This window comes from Pipistrellus kuhlii, unplaced genomic scaffold (genome assembly GCF_014108245.1).
Source record: "Pipistrellus kuhlii isolate mPipKuh1 unplaced genomic scaffold, mPipKuh1.p scaffold_m20_p_3, whole genome shotgun sequence".
Taxonomy (NCBI): Eukaryota; Metazoa; Chordata; class Mammalia; order Chiroptera; family Vespertilionidae; genus Pipistrellus; species Pipistrellus kuhlii.
This window is the reverse complement of record NW_023425529.1, coordinates 114000171-114027977: the sequence shown is the minus strand read 5'-3', so window position 1 is coordinate 114027977 and position 27807 is coordinate 114000171. Positions and strand designations below refer to the sequence as shown.

Genomic DNA, 27807 nt, shown 5'->3' with positions numbered 1-27807 from the left:
AGTGACTCACCTGACAAGCGCTCGCGCCCGCGTTGCCTCCTCCACGTCCTGCCGCCGCGGTTCCCGCCGCTTCTGCGCCACTCACGCCGCTCCCGCCGCTCCCCACGCGCTCCCGAGCGAGGGAACCAGACCGGCACCGGCGGCGCGCGGACGGCGCGGAGGGGGACGCGGCCGCGCCGCCGCCTCGGGAAAGTTCTGAGGCGAACCCCGCAACTCGCGGCCGCGAAACTAGCGGTTTCACCTTTTTTTTTTTTTCTCTCTCTCTTTTTTTTTAAACTCCGCCAGCGGTCCCCAGCCTACGGGTCCGGGTTGCTCCGCTGGTCAAAGTGCGTGCGGAGTAAGTTGGCAAAGTTGAGGGCGGCGACGTCGCGGGGAACAGCTGTTTGTGTTCGGGGCGGAGGCGGCGCGCGAGCTCCCTGGCGGCGAGCCGGCGAGCCTAGGGGGTGGAGGTGGAGGTGGAGGTTCTGGGTCCCCGGGGAGGAGGAGGGCGGAATGCCGCGGAGACCCGAGGCTTCGGGGTAGCGCCCGTCGGCGAAGGTCCCGTCGCGCCTAGCCCCTTCTGGGTGACCTCAACCCCTTTATACCCACCCCGCCTCTCAGGAGCCGGAGTCCCGCCCCCGGGGGACGGGGGGCGGGGACGAGGAGGAGATTCTGCGCGCGGATTGCGTCCTCCGGGCACCCGTAGTCAGGAACCGTGGAACCCTGGTCCGGGGGGGCGGGAGGGCGGCGTCGCGGCTCCGAGGCTCGGGTGGGCCTCTCGCCGGCTGGGCTGCTTCTCGCCCCGGGAGGGGAGCGCGAGCTTGAGCCGGGCCCGCGGGCGACACGCGCGGAGCGGCTGGTCCAGTCATGTGAGTTGGGTCTCGGGCTCTAAACAAGGACGCGTTGTTCCCCGGGGCGGCCCTGCCTCCCTCCCGCCCGGCTCTCCGCCGCCGCCGCCGCCGCCTGGGCCCCTGTGCGCGCCCCCGCCCTTCGGTTGGAGGCGGGATGGGCGCGCTCCTCACTCGCCGCGGACCGGCCGGACCGGTTCTCCGCGCGGTGGGAGCCCTGCCCCGGGGAGCGCCCGGGGGCGCGCAGGGCGGGCTCTCGCGGGGGAGGGAGGTCGGCGGCGGCCGGTGGAAGTCAGACGGCGGAGGGCTCCCGCCGCCCGCCGGCGGGGTCGCCGCAGCCTTGGGGTGTCTTTGGCCTGAGCCGGGAGGCTGTGAAACGAGGGCGGGACTGCGGCCGCCGCTGATCCTCCGCCTTTAGAGCGGCGGCCCGGGTTTGGGGAATGGTTCCCCCCGTCCGCCGGCTGAGAGGTCCCTTGGTTTGCCAGCTCCCTCCTGCCCGGAGGCTCAAGAACAGATTGCACCCACTGATGGTCCCGGAGGAACCACAGCCTTCCAGAGGAGTCCTGTGCTTTTGTTTGTTCTTCTGGTGCAAGTAACTTGACGTAAAGCAAGCTTTATGTATGAGCTTATTCAGACCTCCGTTACAGCAACCTCTCAAAATGCCAGAAAGGGAAAGACAAATCTTCCCTAAGATGTTACTTATTTCTTCACACTGATGACATGAACAAATGGGAGGGACGGCTTTTTTTTTTTTTTCTTTTTTTTCTTTTAAGCTGTTTTATCTGAGGGAGTTTTAAAACCGTTGCAGACTTTTCTACGTGAGTGGCAACACTTTTAGACAAATGATAAAAACGGTGCTGTGTGTATACAGCAAGACAAGATTCAGTAGCAGAGGCTTACATGTCAAATTCTACGATGTAAAGCATGCAGAGTTTTACCTTTTTAACTTATAAGTAAGCTTAGACTTATTTTTCTCTTTTTCAGGGCCGACTACTGGAAGTCACAACCAAAGAAATTCTGCGATTACTGCAAGTGCTGGATAGCGGACAACAGGCCTGTACGGCAGTTCCACTGATAGATTCTAATAATGTATTTCTGCAAAGTGTTCCCTTTTTTTATCTAAACTTGGGAGTTTACAAAACATTTTCATATGTATTGCTCTAGATCAGTGTTTCCCAAACTTTTGACTTATGTGTACCCCTTCTATAATTTTAATTTTCGTAACGCGAGTACCCTCGTACTCATGAGAACGTAGAATTAGGCGCAGCTAGGCACGGTGCAGTGCATATCCCCACCAAACTCCAGTGCAACGCGTACCCCTACCAAACTCTTCCTGTACGCCTGGGGGTACACATACCACACTTTGGGAAACACTGCCTAGATGTTTCAAATTTTTCTATTATCTTTTTTTGTTGATAATCCTCATCCAAGGATATTTTTCCTTTGATTTTTAGAGAGTGAAAGGGAGGGGGAGAGACAAACATCCATTGCCTCCCAGTCCACAGAGCAAACTGGCTAGGGCTTCTGTTATCTTTTCGTTCCTTGTGTGCCTTCTTCCTTTTCATCGGCCTAAATTTGTATATATATGTATTAAGCCCAATTAATTCACTATGGCCCTGCAGTCAAATTTAGGAAATGAACATTGAGTGTAGGTAATCTCATCTGTGCCTATGAAACATCCAGTTATGATGGTATTGTTTTTAACACTGTCACATACAAAGAAAAGTGGAAAGCCCTTAATGTGTAAGAAGAAACGTTGTAGTTTTTCTTGTAAGTTTTTTGCTCTAGAGATAATAAAATATACTTGATGCATAGCTTTATGTCTATAAATGCTTAAATTTGAAAAAACATCATTACCTCTGTCGTGGAATATGAAAATGGCAACTCTTTTTTTTTTTAACATATTTTATTGATATTTTACAGAGAGGAAGGGAGAGAGATAGAGAGCTAGAAACGTCAATGGGAGAGAAACATTGACCAGCTGCCTCCTGCACACCCCCTACTGGGGATTTGCCTGCAACCAAAGTACATGCCCTTGACCGGAATCGAACCCAGGACCTTTCAGTCCACAGACAGACGCTCTACCACTGAGCCAAACCGGTTTCGGCTGAAAATGGCAACTCTTAAGTAAATTATATTACTGTGTCTCTTAGTGTAGTTTCAGCCTTTAAGACGTGAAACAGAAGCAGCAGCATTGTCTTTTTTTTTTTTTAACTCCTCTCATGCATGTCATAGGATTGTGTACATTAAGCATGTCAAACTCAAAAGCTAATACAGGCCAACTAAGGTTTAAGTTTATGTGGGCCACAAAAAAACAAAAGCTTCAATTTTCATAGAAACGTAGGTTTATTTTTATAGAGATGCTGAATACAAAGGACTGAAATAAATGAGTAATCATTAACATGAAATAATGGAAAATTTTAATAAAAAATAATATTTTTTTCTTGAACATTAACTTGCCAGACACTAAATAACTGCACAAATTAATAAGCGTAATTCAAACAAACCTATTTTTTCTTGTTCTCTGAAAGTGAAGTATTTCCTGTTGCGCACACCAAACAAGTCATACAGTAGGTCCTCGGGTTCCACGTAACATGATTTTCGCCGGAAGTCGGAACCCACCTAGATAAGCACGTATGTCACTCACATGGAGCACATACACAGCAGTAATGAAGTGAAACAGTAAAAAAAAATTTTTTTAAAGATAATTCTTGACCTTGTGGTAAACAAATAATAAAAAACATAAAGCACATATGTACATCGAAATGACGGAACTTTTTTTTTATATAAATAAATGGGAGATGACGATGTAACCATGAAATGACGTAAGTCAAGTGTGAGGTAACCCGAGGACTGCCTATAATGAGGTGGCAATCGGCTGCTAAAATATTCGCTGCTAGTGTTAGTGGAGAGAAATGATGAGCCTGGCATAAGGTGTGTAAGGGAAATGAATGCAACACAATTATAGTTATCAGTCATTAGTGAACATTGTAGTTCGTTATTATAACAGGATGTTGTAAAAATTGTTATGAAATTTTTATTAAAATGTTTCTTACATACTGTTATATTGGCTGGGCCGCAAAAATATTTGTTGTGAGCCGAGAGGTTGACATGCTTGCTGTACATAGTACCTATAGGCTTGGGTATTTTAAAAATATATTGCATACTCATATCCTTTCTTTTTACTTGGTAGAGTTGGATGCACAAAAGAATAATAGCCCTGTCTGTAACAACGTTTTACTTGTTTAGTAGACATTTATTTACTATTGTCTGCAAAAGTCAGAAACATCAATGTGTCTATAAGGAGTTTGGGTTTTTCTTTCTTTTTTTTATTTTTGGTCTTTTTGAATAGTTGCTAAAGTTCTTAACTATCTTGTTTGACTTAGGGCATCCTACACAAATCACTGATAGTATCTTCCTTGGAGGTGAAACAGTTCAATGAATCCCATGAGTTATGTAGAGTAAACAATCTCTCTAGAATAGTCTTTCTGCATCTCCTTGAATTGTTAATACAACTGTAACCTTTACTTAGAAGCAAAATTAATTTATTTTTAATGGACCTGTAACAGTCTTTGTGGTGTATAATAAATTTTAGAAAAATTAATATGTGAAAAATAAAGGATGAACATTTGCCCTAAAAGTCACATTTTTAAAGAGGAATTCACAGTACTTTAGAATAGATCAGGTAATGCCTTGTGTAAGATTTGATTTACAAAATTTATTTTGCAAAGTTTTAGCAGATAATTCGTATGTGTACAACCATAGGGAGTATTTCTGGCTGTTTTAAATGTGTGATAACATTCAATCATCCACCTCTGTTATTCATCCAAGTTACCATCATTCCTCATAGATTACCACTTTTCATTTTCTTGTCTAGCTTCTATTGTTTCTATATGTATATAAATTCTTATTCTAGCGTACATAAAAGGTTGCATACTATATTGTACCATAGTTTTGTTGTTTTGGGGTTTTTTTTTTAAATAGATTTCTATTGACTTCAGAGAGAAAGGAAGAGAGAAACATCATGATAAAAATCACCAATTGGCTGCCTCCTGTACGCTTCCTACTGGTGATCGAGCCCACAACCCAGGCATGTGCCCTTGACTGGAATCTATCCACAGGCCAATGCTCTATCCACTAAGCCAAACCAGCCAGGGCGTTTTGTTTTACTTTTTAATTGAACAGTATATCCTGAAGCTCTCTCCACATTAATTTTTAGGAAACTCTAATGGAGCAGTTTAATTTTGATAGATTATTCCAAATTGTTCTGCATAGGAGTTTCACATTTTGTACCACTACCACATTATATAAGAGTATTTGTTTATAATTAAGATAAAATTTTTAATGTCTGCTTTTCTCCCAATATGGAGAAATATAGTTCTAAGGATCATTGGTTATTGTCTCTTATCTAATGTGGCAAGTAGAGCAGTGTAAATTCTAGAGACTTACTGGTTTTGACACTACATTAAGAGATGTTTCTTGAAGTTAAGATTTTTTTCCTACTGTTTTGGCTTCATGTCTTGTTTTGGGTCCTCATTACAATCATAGTCACTAGATTAGTCATCAAATGTTCCTTGTATTTTCCTTCATTAATATGGTAATCAATTATATTTTAAGCACCAAAGGAGACCTAGTCCGGCTTAATAATAAATAATGTAGTTCAATTCTATAGTATCATTTGGTAGAAGGGCCAATTTGCATTCAAGTTGTTTTGTATCTTTTCTGCCAGTCATTTTAGTTTTAATTTTGTTATATTTCATTTTCAAATTTACTGTTACTTGAATATGAACATTATGATGTTTATGTGGTATTCCTTTGTATTTTCTTTTTTCTTTTTCTTTTTCAAGAGTGTTGAATTTCATGAAAGAGGGAAGAATCATAAGGAAAATGTTGCAAAGAGGATCAGTGAGGTAATTTACTTTGTTTCTTTTTTTGCCAGTTTTTCTATGTAAATATCAGTCTTTTATTTAGCTTTCCCTTTTAAATGTGTCTTACAAAGATTAAACAGAAAAGCCTGGATAAGGCAAAAGAAGAAGAAAAGGCATCAAAGGAGTTTGCTGCAATGGAGGAAGCTGCCCTGAAAGCATACCAAGAGGATTTGAAAAGGCTTGGCTTAGAATCAGGTAAAAAAAAAACAAAAAAAAAAACAAAACATGTTTTAAAAGTAACATCAGTTAGCTTTTATTATCCATAAAGAGGTTGTACACTCAGGGTATACTATTAGAGTTTTTCATATACATCATAGCCCTGTTTAGATTGTGGAAGTTTGCTCATGCACTTTTGTTTTGCTTTTAAAGCTTCAGATTTAACACCTTCATTCACAACAACCATACTACCTGGGTGGTTACCTAGTCCTAGCTATCCTAGGTCAGTGATTCATTTCAGAGACATTTGAGTTTTCTAGGTATTCTAATTATTTGGCTAAAAGGATCTATTCATTAAAAAATAAGTATCCTATATAATAAAGAGCTAATATGCTAAGGGTCATGATGCCCTCACGCCGTAATGACCAATCAGCAGGCACGGGTGGGCGGGTCTGCATATACAGGGAGGTGCATGCAGGTGGGCGGGGACCTGACGATGCCAAGTCTGGGTCTTGGGTCTTGCCCAATGGGGGTGGGGCCAGCCAGGTCTGGAACTCTTCCATTTTAATGTGCACGAATTTCATGCACCAGGCTGCAAGTTGCATTATAACTGCAGCTCACTTTATTCCTATAGTAAAAACTGAATCATATTTATATGGTTGAATTATAGTGAATTAGCTTTTTATGGACAAATTAACCAATTATTGCTAGAAGGTAGATACTTCTTTTTAATTTTTCATTGAATATATTTGGTATAAACATTGTATAAATTTAAGGTGTACACTGTGTTACTGTGATTCTAATCCTATATAATACCAGGCTAATATGAAAATTGTCCTCTCGGGAGTTTGACCGACCGGGAATTCAACCACTTGCTATGATGTGTGCTGACCACCCAGGGGCAGTACTGAATGAAGGAAGGCCCTGGCTGGCAGCAGGGAAGGAGGGGCAGTGCTGAACAAAGGAAGCCCCAGTTGGCAGCCAGGGGAGGAAGGCCCTAATCAGCCCTGATCACTGGCCAGTCCTAGAGACCCTACCCATACTCAGATTTTGTGCACTAGGCCTCTAGTATGTTATAATCCTACTAGAGGCCCGGTGCATGAATTCATGCACCATGGGGTCCGGCTGGCCTCACTCACAATTGGGGTTATGGGCCAATCAGAGAGGGGGGCGGGGCCACGGGAGGTTGGCCACCAGCCCTGCCCCCAAATAGAGGGGCAATCGGGGGCGGGGCCAACAAGGGGCTGCAAGAGATTTGCCAGCTGGCCCTGCACCTGATAGGGAGGGGGCGCAGGCATTTGGCAGGCTGGTCCTGCCCCTAATAGGGGGAGGGGTCGCAGTGCGCTGGCCAGCCAGTCCAGCCCCCTGGTCAATCTCCAGGTCGAGGGGACAATTTGCATATTAGCCTTTTATATAGGATTATATATAATAAAAGTAATATCACATTACATAATTGTAGTACAATATTTTTATCTATATTCATTACTCTATTTTGGCAATTTTCAACTGTTTTTATCTTATGGCACTATAAACTAAAATACTGCAGCACACCAAAAACATATTCTATTATTTTTGCCAATCTGAGAAAAACCATAGGTATAATTTTGATTCATTTACACTAGACAGTTATTGTGTTGGCTGTTGTCATTTTTTATTTGACATTCTAAAGGCAAAGAGGTCAGGTTTTACATGTTTTATAAATTCTTTGGGCACACCGTTTGAAAAATCACTGCTGTATGCATTGCAACCGTCACCAACCAGTGGTCCGTGAGGCTGGAAAGGTTGGCAACCACTGCATTAGAGCTCTGTGGATTATTTACTGCTCACTGCAAGTTTGTATCCTTAAGTAGCAGCAGTCTTACTCTCCCACCCCCCCATTTCCTGGTAACCACCATTTTACTCTCTGTTTTTTATAAATTTGACAATTGTTTATTTATTCTAATGAGAATAAATAAACCAGAGAGCTGCAACAATGAGGACTAAATTTGACTTTTTTTAGGTTCCACATAGGAGCTATACAGAACCTGTCTTTCTCTTTCTGACTTATCTCACTTAACACAGGGTGCTGAGGGTCCATTCATGCAGTCAGAAATTGCAGGATATCCTCCTTTTCTGTGGTCGAATAATATTCCTTTGTGTGTGTGTGTGTGTATATATATATATATATATACACACACACACACACTACATGGTTTTTTTTCTTTTTGTTTTAAAATATATTTTATTGATATTTTTACAGAGAGGAAGGGAGAGGGATAGAGAGTTAGGAACATTCATGAGAGAGAAACATCTATCAGCTGCCTCCTGCACACCCCCTACTGGGGATGTGCCAGCAACTAAGGTACATGCCCTTGACTGGAATCGAACCTGGGGCCTTTCAGTCCACAGACCGATACTCTATCCACTGAGCCAAACCGGTGTCCACATCTTGGTTATTGTGAATAATCTTCCTATCTAAATAAAGAGGTAATATACAAATTGACTATCACTCTAGCACACAAGTAGGCGGCCCCCATGTGGACACAAAATGGTCAGTGGAGAGGGCAGTTAGGAGGGACCAGATCTGAAAGGGAGAGCAGTTGGGGTGACCAGGCCTGAAAGGGAGGGCAGTTTGGTGGGACTGGGCCTGCAGGGGAGGGCAGTTGGGGGTAACTGAGCCTGCAAGGGAGGGCAGTTGGAGGTACCAGCTCTGCAGGGGAGGGCAGTTGGGGGTAACCATGCCAGCAGGGGCGGGCATTTATGGGTGACCAGACCAACAGGGGATGGCATTTAGGGGCAGTTGGGCTGGAAGGGAGTGGTTAGGCGTCAATCAGGCTGGCAGGGTTTGATGAGGGATGATCAGGCTGGCAAGCAGAAGCAGTTAGGGGCAATCAGGCAGGCAGGCAGATGAGCAGTTGGGAGCCAGCGGTCCTGGATTGTGAGAGGGTTGTCCAACTGCCCGTTTAGGTCTGATCTCACCCAGATTAGGCCTATACCAGCAGTCAGACATCCCTCAAAGGGTCCCAGATTGGAGAGGGTGCAGGCTGGGCTGAGGGGACACACACACACACACAGCCCCTATGCACGAATTTTGTGCATCAGGCCTTTAGTAACAGGAGTGCATATATCGCTTTGAGATCCTGTTTTTATTTCCTTTGGGTGTATACCCAGAAGTGGAATTACTGGAATCTATGATAAATCTATTTTAATTGTTTTAAAGAACTTTCATATTGTTTTCCATAGTGATTAGACCAATTTACAGTCACATCAAGAGTGTATAAGGGTTTCCTTTCAACATACTTTTGCCAACAAGAAAGTAAATAATTTGAGGGTTTGAAGATACTCAGTTCCAGATAAAAAGCACTTATGTAGCCCAGCCAATGTGGCTCAGGGGTTGAACATTGACCTATGAACCAGGAGATCACAGTTTGATTCTGGTCAGCATAGATGCCTAGGTTGGGGGCTCAGTCCCTAGTAGGGAGCACGTAGGAAGCAGCTGATCAATGATTCTCTATCATTGATGTTTCTGTCTCCCTCTCCCTTCCTCTCTAAAATCAATTTAAAAAAAATTTTTTTTAAAGCATTAAATTTAGGCTTTAAGTGGGGAGGTTTTTGTGAACTTTTTTTTCATGACAGATCATTGTCCTTAAACCAGGCATATTGCAAGTCACAGTTGTTGATCTTATATAATTGTGTGGTATTCAGCATGGAATGGTATTCTTTAATAAAAACTGCTTTCAGTTAAGTTTTTAAGCAGAATAGCAGTTAATTAACCTTGCCCTTATTGAATAAAAACAGTTGTAATTAGACTTTTAAAATGTCATCCTGGATATTGCTAGTTAAAATGGGGAAAGCATTATTTTTCAAAGATAAAGCTATCTATACTAATAAAAATGTAATATGCTAATTAGAGCAGACGTCTTCCAGATGTCTTTCCTGGCAAAGCCACAGTGGCAGCAAGGGCCTAGGGCAGGCAGCCATGGCAGCAACTGTGAGGGCCCAGGTCAGGCCGTTGTCCTGAGGCAGGCCATGGCCGTAGCTGCTGTGAAGGCTGAGGGCAGGCTGCCACGGAGGCCAGCAGTGGCAGCAGCAGCGGGGTGATTGGAGTGGCACCTTCCCCTGCTCGCCCAGTCACCTCCCACAGAGGGAGGCCCGAGGCAGCAGCAGTGGCTGGGGTGATAGGGGCATGCTTTCTCCTAATTGGCCTGGTCACCTCCTGCAGAGGGAGGCCAGACTGAGGCTTAAGCCCGCACCCCTCGTGGAGCAGGCCTAAGCTGTCAATAGGACATCCCCCCGAAGGGTCCCGGATTGGAGAGGGTGCAGGCTAGGCTGAGGGTCTGGCCTCCCTCTGCAGGAGGTGACTAGGCCAATTAGGAGAAGGCATACCCCCCTCGCCCCTGTGCACAAATTTTGTGCATTGGGCCTCTGGTACATTTATAAGGGGGAAAAGGATGTTGGCATTCCTGCAGAATTAAAGAGTAATAGTCATCTCATCAAATATATGCCATGGGAAAATTCAAAATTTTGTAGCATTTTCCTGAATGAGGTATATATTTCATTAAAAGTACAACAATTCATTATAAAGAACTTTAAAAATAAAGTTATACATTTTATGTTATGGTCTATTTGTGGAGATTGTTTTATTTTTTTCTTGCAATATGTCAAGTACATTTTTTCTTTTGAATAACTAAGGATATACAGAGTGATTAGGAGCACAGGTTTCAAGTCAACCAGAATTACCTCTTACAAGAGGCCCAGTGCATGAAATTTGTGCACAGGGGGAGGAGTCCCCTCAGCCCAGCCTACACCCTCTCCAATTTGGGATCTCTCAAAGGATGTCTGATTGCCCCTAACCGCTTCTGCCTGCCAACCTGATCACCCCCTAACCACTATCCTGCCAGCCTGATTGATGTCTAACTGCTTCCCTGCTAGCCTGTTTGCCCCTAACTACCCTCCCCTATAGGCCTGGTTACCCCTAACTGCCCTTCCCTTCAGGCCTGATCCCCCCTAACTGCTCTCCCCTTCAGGCCTAGGTCCCCCCCAACTGCCTTTTCCTATAAGCCTAGTCACCCCCAACTTCCCTCCTCTGCCTGTCTGGTCACCCCTAACTGCCCTCCCCTGTAGGCTTAATCGCCCCCAATTGCCCTCCCTTGCAGACCTGGTTCCTCCCAACTGCCCTCCCCTGCTGCCATCTTGTTACGGCCATCTTGTGTCCACATGGGGCCAGCCAACCCGTGTGTTGGAGTGATGGTCAATTTGCATATTACTTTTATTAGATAGGATTAGCTATACAACCTTCAATTTTTACTAAAATTAAGCAGTAAAGTAATATAGTGGTATAAATTGCTTATTGCAATGACACTTGTAACAAGTGTTTGATCCTATATAATAAATAGGTAATATGCAAATTGACCTTCATGCCCTCACAAGATGGTTGCCTAAGACCAGGCTGGCAGGGGGGTTAGTGAGGGATGACCAAACAACTGAATAAGCAGGCTGTGTGGGGTGACTTTGCCAGCTGGGGGTTAGTGAGAGACAACCAAATGGCCGAACAGCAGGCTGCATGGGGTGACCAGGCTGGTGGGGGGGAGAGGGGGGCAGTTGGAGGTGACCTGGCTGACAGCGAGGGGCAGTTAGGTGCAATCAGGCCAGCAGAGGGACAGTTGGGGTGATCAGGCCAGCACGCAGAGGCAGTGAGGGGCAGTTGAGCCAGCAGACGTGGGAGGAGGGGGGGGCGGGGCAGTTAAGCACAACCAGGCAGGCAGGCAGGTAAGTGATTAGGAGCAAGCAGTTCAGTATTGTGAGAGGTATGTCCGACTGCCAGCCTGTTTGGCCCAACTGCCCTCCCCTGCCGACCTGGTCCCCCCCCAACTGCTCTCCCTTTCAGGCCTGGGACCCCTCCTCTCCCCCCCCCACCTCCCCCCATGCATAAATTTCATGCCTCCCAGCTGCCCTCCCCTGCTGGCCATCTTGTGGTGGCCATCTTGTGTCCACATGGGGGCAGGATCTTTGACCACATGGGGGCAGCAGCCATATTATGTATTGGAGTGATGGTCAATCTGCATATTACTCTTTTAGTAGATAGAATTATGATTTGATTGGTTGATTCTGCCATAGAGTCTATTTGCATATTACCCTTTTATTATATAGGATATTATGTTTTATCGGGCGGGGGGGGAATGGGCAAGGGTTGTTGTATTGTCTACTTCACCCTTCTCTAATCTTTCGTCTAGAAATTTCAGAACCAAGCATATCACCTAAAACCAGCACTGTCTCACCCATCTCTGTCCCACCCATCTCTGCATCAAATCAGCAGAAAGAAAAGAAGAAAAAGAAAAAAGACCCTTCAAAGGGCAGATGGATAGAAGGCATAACCTCTGAGGGTTACCATTACTACTATGATCTTATCACAGGAGGTAAGTCATGTATGCATAGAGCTGCAGAGTATAACTGACAGTTTATTTTGTCTTTAGACATCTAGTTAATGTTGGAATATTTAAACAGTGAAATACTGTAACTTTACATTTTTTGCTATTAAATAATAAGATATAAGTATGTGCCCTTTAAAAAGGTACCCTTCTCATAGTGACTGTTTTAGTTAGTTAAAGCATTAATATTGGGTTCCTTACAAATAAACTAAAGCTTTATATTTTTTCAATAGAACCTTCTAGAACAATGAACTACATGTAAATAAAGCATTTTTTGTGAAATAAAGTTATTTCAGATCCACTTCATAAATTGCAGGGTTTTTTTTAAATAAAATATTCCAGCCCGGGAGCCCCGAGGGGAGGCGGAGTGAAGTGCTTTCCCTCCGGGACCCCGCTCTCCCTGGGCGTCGAGTGCAGAGGGCACTCTCCCTGGGAGGTCCGCCTCCCGGGGCGACTGCACAGCAGCTGTGCCAGGCCAACCGTGGAAAGTTGGACCTACCCATGCGGTTGTGTATGCTAGCAGGCGCCATGCAGCTGCCATAGTTTAAGTCGTCCTCAATGGAAAAGCGAAGGTAGCGGGGATCAGAGTTGGCCATGTCGGCAATGGAACCCCAGCTCCCTGCCGAATGACTGGAGCACACAGACCTCAACAGCCCTCAGTCACTTCCTGAGCAGCAGTCAGCCCCAACTGGGGATCAAACCTGAAACCTAAGTAGGTGCCCAGACAGAATGGAACCCAAACCTTTGCTGTGGCAGAGGAGCTCCAGCCCACAGCAGGGGCTAGGGCACGCCAAAGGAGTTTTGTTGAGGGGCTCTGACAGGCAGCCCGCAGTGTAGTGGATTAGAGCCTCCTCCTGATACTGCAAGGTTGCAGGTTGGATCCCTGGTCAGGGCACAGACAAGAGCAACCAAAGAGTGTATAATAAATGGAACAACACACTGGTGTTTCTCTCGCTCCCTTCCTCTCTCTAAAATAATAAAAATTAAAATTAAACCCTCTGGTTTGCAGAGTTTCTAAAATAGTTAGAACGCAAAGTCTTATCCCTTCCTGTTCATTCAACAAATACTTCCATACTATTTCAGTCACACTGGGGATGGGTATTTGTTTGTTTGTTTGTTTGTTTGTTTTACTTAATCCTCACCTGAGGACATTTTTTTCCATTTAGTTTTTTATTTTAGAGAGTGGAAGGGAGGGAGAAAGAAACTAATGTGAGAGAAATCAATTGGTTGCCTCTTGCTGAATCCCTGACCAGCACTCCAGATTGAGCCTTCAACCCACATGCGTGCCCTTAATTTGAATCCAACCCGGTCTTTTTCAGTCCACCTGCAGAAGCACTATCCACTGAACCAAATTAGTATTTTTTTTCTTTTTAAGTCCTCTTTTAAGCATTTTTCCCCCCCACATTGATTCTAGAGAGAGAGGAAGGGAGAGGGAAAGAGAAACATCGATCAGTTGCCCAAGCAATCCAACAGGAATGGAACCCACAACCTGTGTATGTGCCCTCACCTGAAATTGAACCCATGATCCTTTGGTGCGTGGGAGGACACTCTTATCTATTGATCCACACTGATCAGGGCCTGGAGGTATACTTAAAAAAATTTTCTGATCTGCCCTGGCCAAGTGGCTCAATTGCTTGTGTCTCAACCTGTATACCAAAGGATTTCCTGTTGGATTCTAGGTTAGGGCACATACTTAGTTTAGGTTAGATCCCAGTGGGTCAACAGGTGCAGAGGCAGCCTACTGGTATTTCTCTGTCACATGGATGTTTCTCTCTCTAAAAATCAATTTTAAAAACATCCTCAGGTGAGAATTTATACACACATACATATATAGTATACACATATATTTAAAATTTTTCAGATCTAAAATTTTATTTGGTTCTTTTTTAAATTTTAATTTTCATTTGCAGTTCACATTCAATATCTTATCCTATTTAATAAAATCTTAATATGTAAATCAACCAAACAGTGGAATGACTGGTCGCTATGAACTGACCACCAGGGGGCAGACACTCAATGCAGGAGCCAGAAGCTGGGCTCATGGCTGGCAAGTGCAGCAGCAGTAGCAGGAGCCTCCGCAGCAGCACTAAGGAGCAGCAAGCCAAACAGTAGGGAGCAGCAAGCATGTGGGCGGTAAGGAGCAAGGAGTCCTGGGCTGAGAGAGGGATGTCCATCTGCTAGCTTAGGCCCACTTTCGGTAGGGAGCAGCAAGCAGGCAGGCAGACATCCCCTGAAGTGTCCCAGACTGTGAGAGGACACAGGCCAGGCTGAGGGGACCCCCCCCCCCCCCATCCCTAGTGCACAGGTTTTGTGCATTGGGCCTCTAGTCTTTAATAATGAAAGTGTAATATGGAAATCGACCGAACAGGAAGTTGACCTACCAAGGGAAGCTGGGCTGCGAGGGCCGAGGCAGCTGCAGCTGCGAAGACCTACTCTTCCACAAATTTCGTGCATCGGGCTTCTAGTGACTTTATAAAAGGTTGAGCCCTGACTGGGTGGCTCAGTTGATTGGAGCATTGTCCCTTGCACCAAAAAATGGTTGCAGGTTCAACTTCCATTCAGGGCACATACCTAGGTTTCCAGTTTGATCCCCACTCAGGAATGTACAGGAGGCAATCAATTGATGTTTCTTTCTCTCCCTCCTCCAAAAAGTCAAAAAATGTTTTTGGGTAAGGATTTTTAAAATAAAGAAGGCTTGAACGTTTGTGGAATAGTTATCTGGTAGAGGTAAAGCATAAGGTTCTTTGAAGATGACATGGTAGAAGAGCCTGGAAAAATATATTTGGGCCATATCATGGAGGACTGAGATGATGATGGTTCCCTTTACTGAGATATGAAATATGGAAACACAAGTTTAAGTGAGATGGTAATTAATTCAAATTTGGGTTTGTTGCGGTTGAGATACCTATAGAATATTCATGTGGCAATTTTCCTAACTCCCAACTCTGCTTGATGATTGAGCCTGATGATTAGAATTGGGAGTTAGGAAGATAAATTGAGTCCAGGACTATAGATAATATGTTAACTTTTAGGAGTATGTGAGATCACAAGGAAAAAAAAAAAGAACAAAAAGTAACATGGTGGGTAGTACGTATATTAAAGGAATGGATAGAAGAAAGCCAGGGGAAAAAGTTATGAATGGAAGGCAGGAAATGAGATCAGAGAATTAATCATGAAGAAATCCTTGGGCTATAAGTAGTAGTATCATTATTATGATCTTTAGAATCATGATCAGTTTCAAACTACATAGAAATAATACTCAGTTTGCACTGAGCCGTAGTCAAGTGCTTGTTATAGTTTAGCAGTGAATCATAAGTTATTATATGCTAAGGATTATACATTTTTCAAATTTATATGGAAACTATTTTGTCTTTTCTCCCTTCTAGTGCCTACTGCTTGCTTCCTTTTTTCAACATCCTTCTTTATGTACTCTTTCTCAGCAATACTTTTTTTTAATTCCTGCATACTTCATCTTGTTCCTCTTTGAATCATTTGTCCTATATCTCACTCTCCCTTCCCAAGATGTCAAAAGGCTATGTCATTCCTTCCAGATTTTTTCAAGCCTGAATTTTATAGTCTTTAAGAGAAGGCCTACCCAGCTCTAATAATTCCTGTGGAAGTACCAGTAACTTGTAATGATTTTGTCCTTCCTTGGTTATGTAACATTTACATGTATTGTTCTGCACAATGCTACTGGATGCATGTTGGTTCTTTTTATTTTTCAATTATGTTTTTATCTCTAGACCTTATTATTTTGTACACATTGAATAGCTTGTAAATTTTTGTGTAAGTGAATTTTTTGGAAACTTTTTTTAAAGCAAAAGGATTTTATAAATGCATTGTATTTTGTTTTAAGCAACTCAGTGGGAGAAACCTGAAGGATTTCAAGGAAACTTAAAAAAGGTAACTGAAGTACATTAATAGTGTCTTTGATTTATTCTTTAAAATGATTGGCTTCTGGAGTTTTGGTAGAGTTTTATTAAGCAAATTTACTTTTACATAAGCCCCTCCTCACCCAAGCTCTTTGTTCCTTTTCTTCTATAATCCTTTTGTTAGTAGGTTGGGTAGAGGTTAAAAGTGATGTCTATTCAAAAACTCCATACAGGGTAAATATTATTAGTTGCCATTCACATGTCCCCTGTCCATCTGTGAAAAATAGTTCCTAGCTTTCAGAGGTGAGACATTCTCTTCCTGAAAATTGGCTTCTGATTAACATAAACCAAGCTTCCTGGCCATAATCTGTACCACCATCCCTAACCCCTAGATTTCAAGAGAAAAGGAAAGGGTGGCTAATTCTGCCTTAGTTATCTAATATATAACTACATTGTTTTCCATCTATGCTGTTTTTCCCCCTCTCATTAGACAGCAGGGAAGGCTGTTTGGGTAGAAGGTTTAAGTGAAGATGGTTATACCTACTATTATAACACAGAAACAGGAGGTAAGTATTACCTTTGATCATTCTAAGTATCTGAAATTATATCTGAAACTGCTGCTTAGCTTGCTGATGAATCATCTAAACTAGAGAATTTTAGTACCTATAGTGATAAGCATATTTTTATAACAAGTGTATATTACTTTTTGTAATTTAGAAAAACACATTAATTCTCATGGAAAAAAGGATTTCTACATATAATATACTGCACTATGCTATATAATTCTCATTGATACTGCATTCATAAACTAAAAATTTAATCATTTTTACTTCCTCTACCATTACTAATTTTTATTTTGATTATTTTAGAATATAATCATTACCTTGGAAAGTACCTTAAAGATTACCTAGTCAACTTGCCTTTTCCTTTTTCAAAAAACAAAACTGATGGTGTTTTTACAGAGGCTGAGGTTATCAAATTTTCACTTTTATCAGTTTAATAATGCTCCAGTTATATAAATATTTACAAAATATGCCTAATGTTAACTATTACATTTTTCATATTAAAAATTTAATTTCATAAAACTGCCTTTCAAGTAATGATTCTTGATTTCTCTGCAGTTAAGATCAAAATAGCTATAATATCAGTGCAACTTTGACAAGTTTTTGTTTTGTTTTAATTCCTATTAACCAAAGCCTTCTTTATAACATTAAATCTTATAGGAGAAAAAGATCTTCTAACCTTTAAGTGGATACGTAGCCTGCCCAATGATAGCAATGGTTCTATCTCAGTTAAGTTGAGATACTGAATCTTAATAGAGATTAAGGAATATATAATGTTGCTCTAGACTAAGAGCTGAATTTAACACATGACTTCTCTCTTTACCAGGTATATGATTGAGGGCAAGTCATTGAGCCTATAGGTCCTCTTAAGTAAAATAGAGACAGCCACTTATTCTGTGGGGTCATGAGAATCAGGTGCCTATAAAATTCCCAGAACAGTATTCCCAGAAAGTTTATTATTTATTTCCTGGAGATTCTTTTCTTATTTATGTGAAATAGAGATCAAAAAGAATAATTAAAAAAAAAAAATTTTTTATTGATTTCAGAGAGAAAGGGAAAGGAGAAAGAGAGAAACATCAGTGATGAGAAAGAATCATTGACCAGCTGCCTCCTGCATGCCCCACACTGGAAATGGAGCCCTCAATCTGGGCATATGCCCTGACTGGGAATCAATTGTGACCTCCTGGTTCATAGATTAAGAATCAACCACTTAGCCACACCAGCCAGGCAGTAATGTTTTTATTTGTGCTTGAAAGTATCCTATATTAAAAAAAGGGTTGTACGTATTGATTTGTCTTCAAAAGAAAATGGTTTATGTCTAGACCAGTGTGATTATTAATAGAGCCTTTCCATTCTTAAAGCTTTCCCAATTGGACAATAAATGTTAGGATCCCTCTCCATTTTATTAAACTAAAAATATAGACTAACTGCAAGATAATTAGAAATGCTATCATTTTACTAAAAGCCCAATAGACCACTAGGTGGCAGTAGAGTTCAATCGAGGTGTTTTTTTTTTCCTACTAGAAAAATAACAAATTATTTTCATTTAGATTTTTACAATATGATTTCTCTTTGTAAATATCCTAGGAAATCTTTGTGGTAAGTAAGTTCCAGGAAATCTGATGTGTGCTCGTTATTACCTACATTTCCTGAAATCAGTGTCCGTTAAGTTCTGGTAATCCTTAAAAAATATTGTCTAGCCGGGACCTGTGTGGATAGAGCATCCGCCTGCAGACTGAAAGGTCCCAGGTTCGGTTCCGGTCAAGGGCATGTACCTTGGTTGCGGGCACATCCCCAGTGTGCGGGGGAGGGGTGCAGGAGGCAGCTGGTCGATGTTTCTCTCTCATCGATGTTTCTAACTCTGTCCCTCCCAATTCCTCTCTGTGTAAAATCAATAAAATATATTAAAAAAAAAAAAAAATATATATATATATATATAGTCTAGTTCCTCTTTCTATCAGAGCTGTAGTTGATACATCTAGTGAATCAAGGTCGTTTAAAATAAATTTCTAAAAGATACAAGAGTAAGAGCTAACAGAATTCTTATTTATTATTTTCTTGACCGGTGATGGTATAAAATAGATGCAGAGTTGTCATTTAACAATATAAGTGATGGGAAGCATTATATTGGGAATTACTTCTGAATTGAATTGGTAAACAAATAATATGACTACTTTAATGTGTTGGCTAGAATCCAGATGGGAAAAACCTGATGATTTTATTCCACATTCTGGCGATCTGCTGTTTAGTAAAGCCAATGAAAAGTCACTTGGCACCCTGGAAAAATCCAAATCATCAAATTCACATAGTGATTCTGATGGGGAACAGGAAGCACAAAAAGTTGAGCTCTCTACAGAAACACCGAAGCTAAAAATAAAGTTTAAGGTAGGTTCTGGATTTACTCTTTACAAAAGTTTATCAATTTATAAGACTCCTTAGGCTTTCTTAAATTTTCTGATAAAAGAGACATAAAACAAGACCTGTATTTTGGTAACTGGATAAGTAGCTATACCATTTATTGTTATCTGTTTTGTAGCAAAACAATAAATTTATTTTTAGACCTTCTAAACTTGAACTGCCTCTGTAATATTGAGAGAGAGCTGTCTGAACATGCAAATCAGAATGTCTAGGCTACAAGTGCTGAGTATCATTAACATACTGGTAGTAATTTAAATCTCAGAATGGGTACAGTAATCTAGGAAAATAACCTTGGAGAACACTAAACATTTAAGTGGCAGACAGAGAAAGAGGAGCCCATAGGTAGAATGAGAAAAGAGTGATTAGGAAGGTGTGCAGAGAAGCAGAAGAATTTATCTCAGAAGCCAAAGGAATAAAGAGCATCCAGGATTAATTAGGCCTAGAAAAAAGAAAATGTCCATTGAATTTTGCAATAATGAAGTCCTGGATAACCTTCTAGCAATTTCATAAGAGTTTTGGATGGCAGAACTCTGATTACAGTGGTTCATTATGTAGTTATGAAAAGTGGTTCATTATGTAGTATATATAGTTTGAATATGAAATGAAAGTAGAAATTAGTTGATAGGATTTTGGCTACATGTTAATCATGAGAGATTGTGGTAGTGATATTTTTGTGGAGAGGGACCTCAAAGGAGGTAGAAAGGGAATACCAACAAGAATAGGTAAATAGGTTGGTCTTGAACAAGGAATAATCTCATTTTATAAGACGATAAGGTTTTCATTTTCTAAAAGAAGGTATAACTATGGATGAGTTGGTATCAAGGAGGAAATTGAAAGAGTCATGCCACTTAGTCTCAGTTTACTCATTCATAAAGAAACCAAGATTGCTTGTTGAGAGTGAGGAACTGTGAAGAACTTGACAACATTTATGAATTGAAATAAATCACTGAGCTGGGATGGGAGAGGAAATGAACCAGGATTGACAGGCTGAGTGCCCAGCCATGATAGGAAAATAAAAAGATTTACACAATATTATTAGTCCTCTTGCTTTTATGACCTTCCCAGAATCACTCAGAAGCCCAGATTCCAAAGTAAACAAGATACATTGCATTGATCCATGGTTGAGATTGCTGGCCTGAGAGGCAAAGAAATATTGATGATGCTGGAAAGGGTACTTTGAGGCCACAGCTAGAATTCTGTCATTGCCTGAAATTTCTCTACCTACCCCATAAATCTTGGTAGAACTTAGGGCAAGAGATGTATCTAATTTGTAGAGGAGCAACAGCAAAGATCTTATAGCAGTAGCCATCTCAGTGTTTATAGTCAAGTTTAGGTAACCCAGCATTCAACTTGGGACAGAAAATTTCAAGCAAACAAAATATTATAAAATTTAGTTTAACAAGGACAAACTATTTATAAACCTATCATATATACCATTAGGTTGCTAAATACAGGCATACCTTATTTTATTGCACTTTGCTTTATTGCACTTCACAGATGTTTTCGTGTTTTACAAATTGAAGGCAAGAGCCTCCATCAGCCGAAACCAGTTTGGCTCAGTGGTAGAGCGTCGGTCTGTGGACTGAAAGGTCCCAGGTTCGATTCCGGTGAAGGGCATGTACATTGGTTGCGGGCACATCCCCAGTGGGGGGTGTGCAAGAGGCAGCTTGTCGATGTTTCTCTCTCATCGATGTTTCTATCTCTCTATCTCTCTCCCTTCCTCTCTGTAAAATATCAATAAAATATATTTTAAAAAAAAACCAAAAAACTCCATCAGCAAAAATATTTACAAGACTCACTTTGTTGCGGTGGTCTGGAACAGAACGTGCAGTATCTCTGAGGTATGCCTGTATAGTAAAGATCAAAATCATTGGTTTTGAAACTCGAAAAGCTGAGGCTAAGGAATTTTTAAGCTCTAGGATGATAAAAGTTTGAATAGAGAACATGGTGTCAGAGTTGTCACAGTCATCAGTGAATATAGAGTAGTGGTCAAAGGTCACTAGATCATATAAGGAGAAACAGAAGAGAACACTATAGATGGAAGTATTGTGAATCTCAGAAGAGGTGACATTTATTGCATGAGAATCAAAGTAAAAATATTTTATTTTTAGTAAAATAAAAATACTTTATTTCTAAAAGTCATGGCCTAGAAGCAGTTAAGATTGCTAAGAGAAAGCAGGTGCTGACTTCTAGTTCTATGATACCAATAGAATAAGGGAATGAGCTAATTAATATCCATTCAAAGAATTACAAACAAAACAGTATCCCAGGACTGCCACCCATAGTTGTGCAGTTGCAAAGAAATCTAGTCCATAGTCTACTTGCTAAGCTGGGTCACAGGACTTTGTTATCCCAGATGAAGGGGTGCCATAAAACCACCAGCCCCATCTAGGGACTGCCATGGGGGCTGCTTATCCCTCCAGGGTGTGTCTTCTGCTTTCACATAGCTTCCAGTTGTAGAGGACACTACAGTTCTGGCAATGTAGTCCATGTAAAGTTAAGGCTAATAGGTTAAGGGAATTCTTTCAATAGTGGATGTAGAAGGGTCCAATGACATGGCAGTAAAATCAAAAGGAGCACAGTATAAAGGGAGGTCAGTGTTGGATATATAAGCAAGGAGATACAACACACACAAAAGAGGATAAAAAAAAAACCAATGTTGCCCTGACTGGTTTGGCTCAGTGGATAGAGCATTGGCCTGCAGACCAAAGGGTCCCAGATTCGATTCTGGCTAAGGGTACATGCTTGGGTTGCAGGCTTGATCCCCAGTGGGGGGTGTGCAGGAGGCAGCCGATCAATGATTTTCTATCAACATCGATGTACCTCTCTCCTCTCCGTTCCTCTCTGAAATCAATCAATAAATATATTTTTTTAAGCCAGTGTATGTTTTTAATTATAGAACATTAATATGATCATGTCCTATTTTAAAAAGCAGCCTTGGCTATGGTGTGATAATATTTTAGATGTGATTAAAAAAAAAAACCTTATAGACCAATAAAGTTTGTTTATGTACATTTGTTGTATTATGTGCAAATTTAAACTATTAAAAGAGTTAATGTATTATTATTTAGAAATCAATAATAAGATTCCATTAAAGAAATTTTGTTTCTGTCCTGATAGTACCTTATTTCTTGACTTTGACATTTCAGGTAAAAAGTAAAAACAGTGATAAAAGAAAAGAACCTGAAAAACAGAAAGATAAAGGAAATGTACCTGAAAAACAGAAAGATAAAGGAAATGAACCTGAAAAACAGAAAGAAACAAATATCCAAGAGCAGAATTCATCAGGTTCAAATGAAAAATCCAAAGCTCATAAAAAATCAAATCCATATGGAGAATGGAAAGAAATTAAACAAGAAGTTGAGTCTCAGTAAGTACCTGAAATGTAATCCCAGTATTTTATATTGAGTACTTCAGTAAATAATAGTAACTACTTTGAAGGATAAAGTGCTCATTAAAAGTGTAGCTCATTTATTTTATTTCTAGAGTGTTTGTTTGTTTTTAATATAAGTCAGGGGTTATTTTAAAAAGTAGGATAGTTATTATTTTCATTTCTTCCAAAATATGACATTTCTGTTGAGCACACATTCACACATTAACTAACTCAATTATACACACATGAGCATTCTCACACTCATGATTATTATTCTATCAGAGAAACAAATATCTGCATGTTCAACAAATGCTGCATAAATACATCTAAAAGCAAGAAAAAAGTTCTGTGCTGTCTTCAAAATGGCTTATGACAAAATTTTTAATTGAACAAGATCATGGTGAGATGTTACCTGATTTATATTATTAGCTTATGTGATCAAGTCAGTTATTATCTTAGAAGCATTTACACAATGAAAGGAAGATCTCACTTTCAGCTTCACTGATTAGTGTTTCTTTACTGATTAAAAAAAAAAAATCTTCAGGTGGGAAAAAAGTATCAGTTATTCTCTAAAACATTAATGTTTTGAAATGGTAATGAAAGATGACTGATCTGGTGATACTTGAAATTATTGTTAAAATTGTATTTTAATGAAAAGGTCATATTTTTTCACAAGATAAAAGTAATACAAGTTTTGGACAACTTTATATTCCTATTCTAATTAGAATTGATTCTCTAGGGGTAACACACAAGAACTACTATTAAAATGTTACAAGGATGGAATTCAGTCAACATAGTGGCATAGGTAAATGTGATACTCAAATCTTCCCACAACCACATCAAAATTACAACTAAACTACAGAACAACCATCATTCAGAACTTCCTGAAACCTAGCTGAATAGAAGTCCTACAGCTAAGGACATGATAAAGCCACATTGAGACTGGTAGGAGGAGTGGAGACTCAGAAAGGCTGGTCCCACTGATAAAAATTGGGAGAGATACTTCAGCTATGGGGGGGTCCCCCTGAGGAATGAGGGGTCCCAGTTCCATACCAGACTGCCCACCAGATACTGCTTGTTTGAGAAATTGGTTTCCAGTAACAAAGAGAAATTATAACTTATGGCTGTAAAAACCAGTGGGGATTGTGGTTCAATGAGCTGGAGGGCTGCTGGAGTCCCAGGCATTTCCCTTAAAGAGCCAGTGCACAGACTTCCTCAGTTCACTCACATTTCCAGCACTAGGGCAGCTGCTTAAAAGGCACCAGGGATATAAGGGGAGGAACTGAATTGTCTGCAGTCAGGGCAAGAGCTGGAGGGTGGTAACTTTCTCCCATACAGAAGTGCTGGCAGAGGGTGGCAATAGGAGGATGCTCATTTTCTGAGCCCTCCCTCCATAGATCCAGTAGGTGGGCACCATATCTGAGTCTCCATCAACTTGGCTGTCATCTGATCCCTGAGACCCAAGCTGTTTGCAATGGCTTTTCCATATGTATGACCTGTCTTGGCTCATAACTTCAGACATTATTAAAATTTCTCAAGCAAGCAGCATCTGGCATCTGCTTTTTTCTCTCTTACTTACCTTATGCAAAGTTGCCACAGGCCTAGCACTAGCAGCAGCCAGCCTTGGTTAACAGATTGGCCTCACTTCAGTACCTCCAAGCCCAGCACGAGTAGCAGCTATCTAAGGATCACTTTGTAAGTCATGCTGATGGCCTTGGGGCACAACACAGGCAGCAGCTGACCTTGGCCTGCATCTTGCAGGTGCACCTGAGCCAGCATACCTGGTGCACAGCATCAGACTATGTTGAAGCACCACCCCACTGCCTCCACAAGAAACAAATTCAAGGGGTATACTCTAGGCTCCAGAGCCCGATGAAGTAAGTCCTCCTCCATGGGGTGGGCCCATGCACAGCTGATCCTCCACGGCGGTCACAGCCAGTCCTTATAGCTAATAGGCCTAGGGATAAATCCCTCCTGTTGATGTGCCAACAGCAATCAGTGCTCAACTACAACAGGAGAGTGTACATTAAGCATGTCAAACTCAAAGGTTAACACAAGCCAAATAAGGTTTAACTTTATGTGGGCCACAAAACAAAAGTTTCAATTTTCGTAGAAACATAGGTATATTTCAATGGAGACATACTGAATACAAAGGGCTGAAATAAATGAGTAATCGTTAACATAAAATAATAGAACATTTTAATAAAAATTAATATTTTTTCTTGAATATTACCAGACATTGAATAGCTGCACAGATTAATAAGCATAATGCAAATAAACCTATTTTTCTTATTCTCTGAAAGTGAAGTATTTCCTGTTGTGCACACCAAACAAGTCAGTATAAGACTACTGACATGGCAATCAGCTACTAAAATATTCACTGTTGGTATTAATGGAGAGAAATGGTGTGCTTGTGCATAAAGCATATAAGGGAAATGAATGCAACACGATAGTAATCAATAGAGGCCCAGTGCACAAAATCCATGCACTGGAGGGTGGGGTCCCTCAGCCTGGCCTGCACCCTGTCTCAGTCCAGGACCCCTTGCTCCTTATTGCCCACCTGCTCACTCCTTACCGCTCGGCTCGCTGCTCCTTTGCAGCAGGCTCCTAGCGCTGCCGCAGAGGTGGGAGAGGCTCTTAGCGCCACTGCTGAACTCAACAGCCGTGAGCCCGGCTTCTGGCTGAGCTGTGCTCCCCCTGGGGAGCGGCCTGACCTCCAGGGGACAGCTCCCCATTGAGCATCTGCCCCCTGGTGGTTAGTGCACATCATAGTGACCAGTCATTCTGGTGGTCTTGATTAGAGACTTCAATCCATTTAAATTTAGAATAATATCTGGATTTACCAGTGCCATCTTATCAATTGCTTTTTGTCTATGTTGAAGTTCCCTTTTTCCTTTTTTCTCTCTTACTAAATTGATGTGATTATGCACAGTGGTATGCTTTGATTCCCTTCTTTATACCTTGTGAATCTGTTTTAGGTTTTTGTTTTGTGATTACCATGATGGTTATATAAAACTTCTTATATATATAAAACAGTCTATTTTACACTGTCTGATAACAACTTCAATCACAAAAGTATATTTTTACTTACACCTGTTTTATGTCTTTGATGTCAAAACTTAAATATTTATATATTGTGTCCTATTAACAAATTGTTTTAGCTAGTACTGTTTTTAATATATTTGTCTTTTAATCTTTATATTAGAGTTAAGTAATTAGCACACAACCCTAATAGAGTCTTTGTTTATTCTGACTATATGCCATTTTGGGGGTCTGTTTTTTTTTTTTTTTTAATATATTTTATTGATTTTGTACAGAGAGGAAGGGAGAGAGATAGAGAGTTAGAAACATCGATGAGAGAGAGTCATCAATCAGCTGCCTCTTGCACACCCCCTACTGGGGATATGCCCGCAACCAAGGTACATGCCCTTGACCGGAATCGAACCCGGGGACCTTTCAGTCCCCAAGCCGACGCTCTATCCATTGAGCCAAACCGGTTTCGGCTGGGGGTCTGTTTTTATGTTAGGAATTACCAGCCTTTCATTTCAGCTTAAAACTCCTTTTAGCATTTCTTGTAAAGCAGAATAACCTCAGGTTTTTTTGTTAGGGTAAGTTTTTATCGCCTTCATTTCTGAAAGACACCTTAATGGCTAAGTAATATTGGTTAGCATTGTATTCCTTTCAATACGTGAAATATATTCTCTTCTGGTTTACATTGCTTGCTGAGATATTCTCTGATAGCCTTATGAAATTCTCTTGTATGAGTAAAATTTTCTTCACTTGCTTTTAAAATTCTTTGTCTTTGATTTTAAAGTTTCATTAAAATGTGTTTTGAAGATTTTTTTTTATTACAGATATGAGGTGACCTATATTAGCTTCAACTTGATGTACAAATCTCTCCCCACTTTTGGGAAGTTTTCAAACATTATTTGTAAGCTGTGGGAGGGGCAGGAATTGAGCTGGGCCTCAGGAATTACTGACCAGGCCTAAAACATTGGCAGAATTCTCCATCTCCCATCCTAATCTCTGTAGAACTCCTTTCTCTAAATAGGTAGGATATGTAGTTCACAACAGTTTCTATATATCTAGCCACTAAAAAGTTAAACATAATGATCATTTTGGTCCATGTTCAAAAAGCTCAGGGAATGGAATAATGGGTTTATTATGCTCATGATAAACAGATATTGTTCTGTGGACTAGTCAGCTGAATATTTATACTAACCATGTGGATGGTTGAAAAGCTAGGCTAGTTCCTTAGTAAAAGGGTGCTAGGCAAACAGCTGCGTGGAGTCTTTACTACACTAGGACACTGAGATTCCATGGTTTTCATCTTGTGCTGTGTGAGCCCCCATAGGTCTTGTCAGTCCATGGCAAAATCATTTTTCATAAATACATCTCACTTATTCACCTATAAACTGTAACATAAGCACAATCATTTCCTTAAACGACACGTTTTGTGCAACAGGAATAAAATAATTTTTACTGGTGTATCCACCTAAATAATTGTTTAGTATCTTAAATAATTTATTGTAAAATAGTTTCCTACTCTGAAATGTCTAATTTCCCACTATTAGAAAGATGATCTTGGGGCTTTGGTGGACCCACCAGTTATGTGAAAGTTTGTCTTACTCTTTGTCAAGTAACAGTTTTATTTTTATTTTCTATTCCAGTGAGGAGGTAGATTTGGAACTTCCAACCACTGAAAATGAATATATATCAACTACAAAAGCTGCTGTTGGTGGGGAACCCAAAGTAGTTTTTAAAGAAAAAACAGTCACTTCTCTTGGAGTTGTGGCAGATGGAGTGGCCCCAGTATTCAAAAAGAGAAAAATGGAAAATGGAAAATCTAGAAATTTAAGACAACGAGGTGACGATCAATAATTGTAAAAAGCTTTTGGAACAGGATGCAGACTACACATCTTAAAAGCTTTTCTGTCTTATTTCTAAATACTTTAATGCTAAAAATTTAGATTTATTCTAAATGTATTTTATGTGAATTTAAAATAAATCATTTTTTATGTGAAATTTATTTTTGTTCCTAAAATGGGAGCCTACCACCTTGCATTGTATTACAGTGTATTATGTTCAGTGTCTAAAAATGCTAATTGTATAATATAAGATGCTATGTATCTGTTACTTAAAACCTGGAAAAGAAAGGCCTTTATTCCGTTTTTACTCATTTGAATATATCCTGCACTGAAAATGCATTAGTTTCATACACTGATATTAACTGTTATCCAAGAAATAAGAATCAGATGCCATA

At 40.8% G+C, this 27807-nt stretch overlaps 2 protein-coding genes across 6 annotated transcripts in view; one reads left to right on the top strand and one right to left on the bottom strand.

Annotated features, from left to right (window-relative positions):
* ELF1 (E74 like ETS transcription factor 1) overlaps positions 1–522 on the bottom strand; it is a 93507-nt gene extending 92985 nt beyond the window's left edge. The window contains exon 1 of the mRNA XM_036459044.2: positions 11–522. The gene's annotated coding sequence lies outside the window, so the exon portion shown is untranslated. The remainder of the gene's footprint in view (positions 1–10) is intronic.
* A 163-nt stretch (positions 523–685) lies between these two features.
* On the top strand, positions 686–27569 carry WBP4 (WW domain binding protein 4). Of its 5 annotated transcripts, none has more exons than XM_036459049.2 (11): positions 686–848; positions 1812–1884; positions 5675–5737; positions 5827–5950; positions 12124–12306; positions 16175–16221; positions 16681–16756; positions 18945–19138; positions 22321–22339; positions 22400–22541; positions 27215–27569. In XM_036459049.2, coding segments are annotated over exons 1-11 (1134 nt in total). In that variant the 5' UTR covers positions 686–846; the 3' UTR covers positions 27426–27569. The 5 variants fall into 5 exon arrangements, with proteins under 5 accessions (XP_036314942.1, XP_036314941.1, XP_036314945.1 ...); XM_036459048.2 differs by having other exon boundaries at positions 22321–22348; XM_036459052.2 differs by lacking the exon at positions 27215–27569 and adding an exon at positions 23221–23239 and having other exon boundaries at positions 22321–22348.
* The last annotated feature ends 238 nt before the right edge of the window (positions 27570–27807 follow it).

Bases quoted from the DNA above. Each gene is read 5' to 3' on its own strand.
- WBP4 (XM_036459048.2), top strand. The intron at 5,951-12,123 runs GTAAAAAAAAAA...TCTTTCGTCTAG, and splicing joins AAGGCTTGGCTTAGAATCAG to AAATTTCAGAACCAAGCATA. The intron at 16,222-16,680 runs GTAACTGAAGTA...CCCTCTCATTAG, and splicing joins TTCAAGGAAACTTAAAAAAG to ACAGCAGGGAAGGCTGTTTG.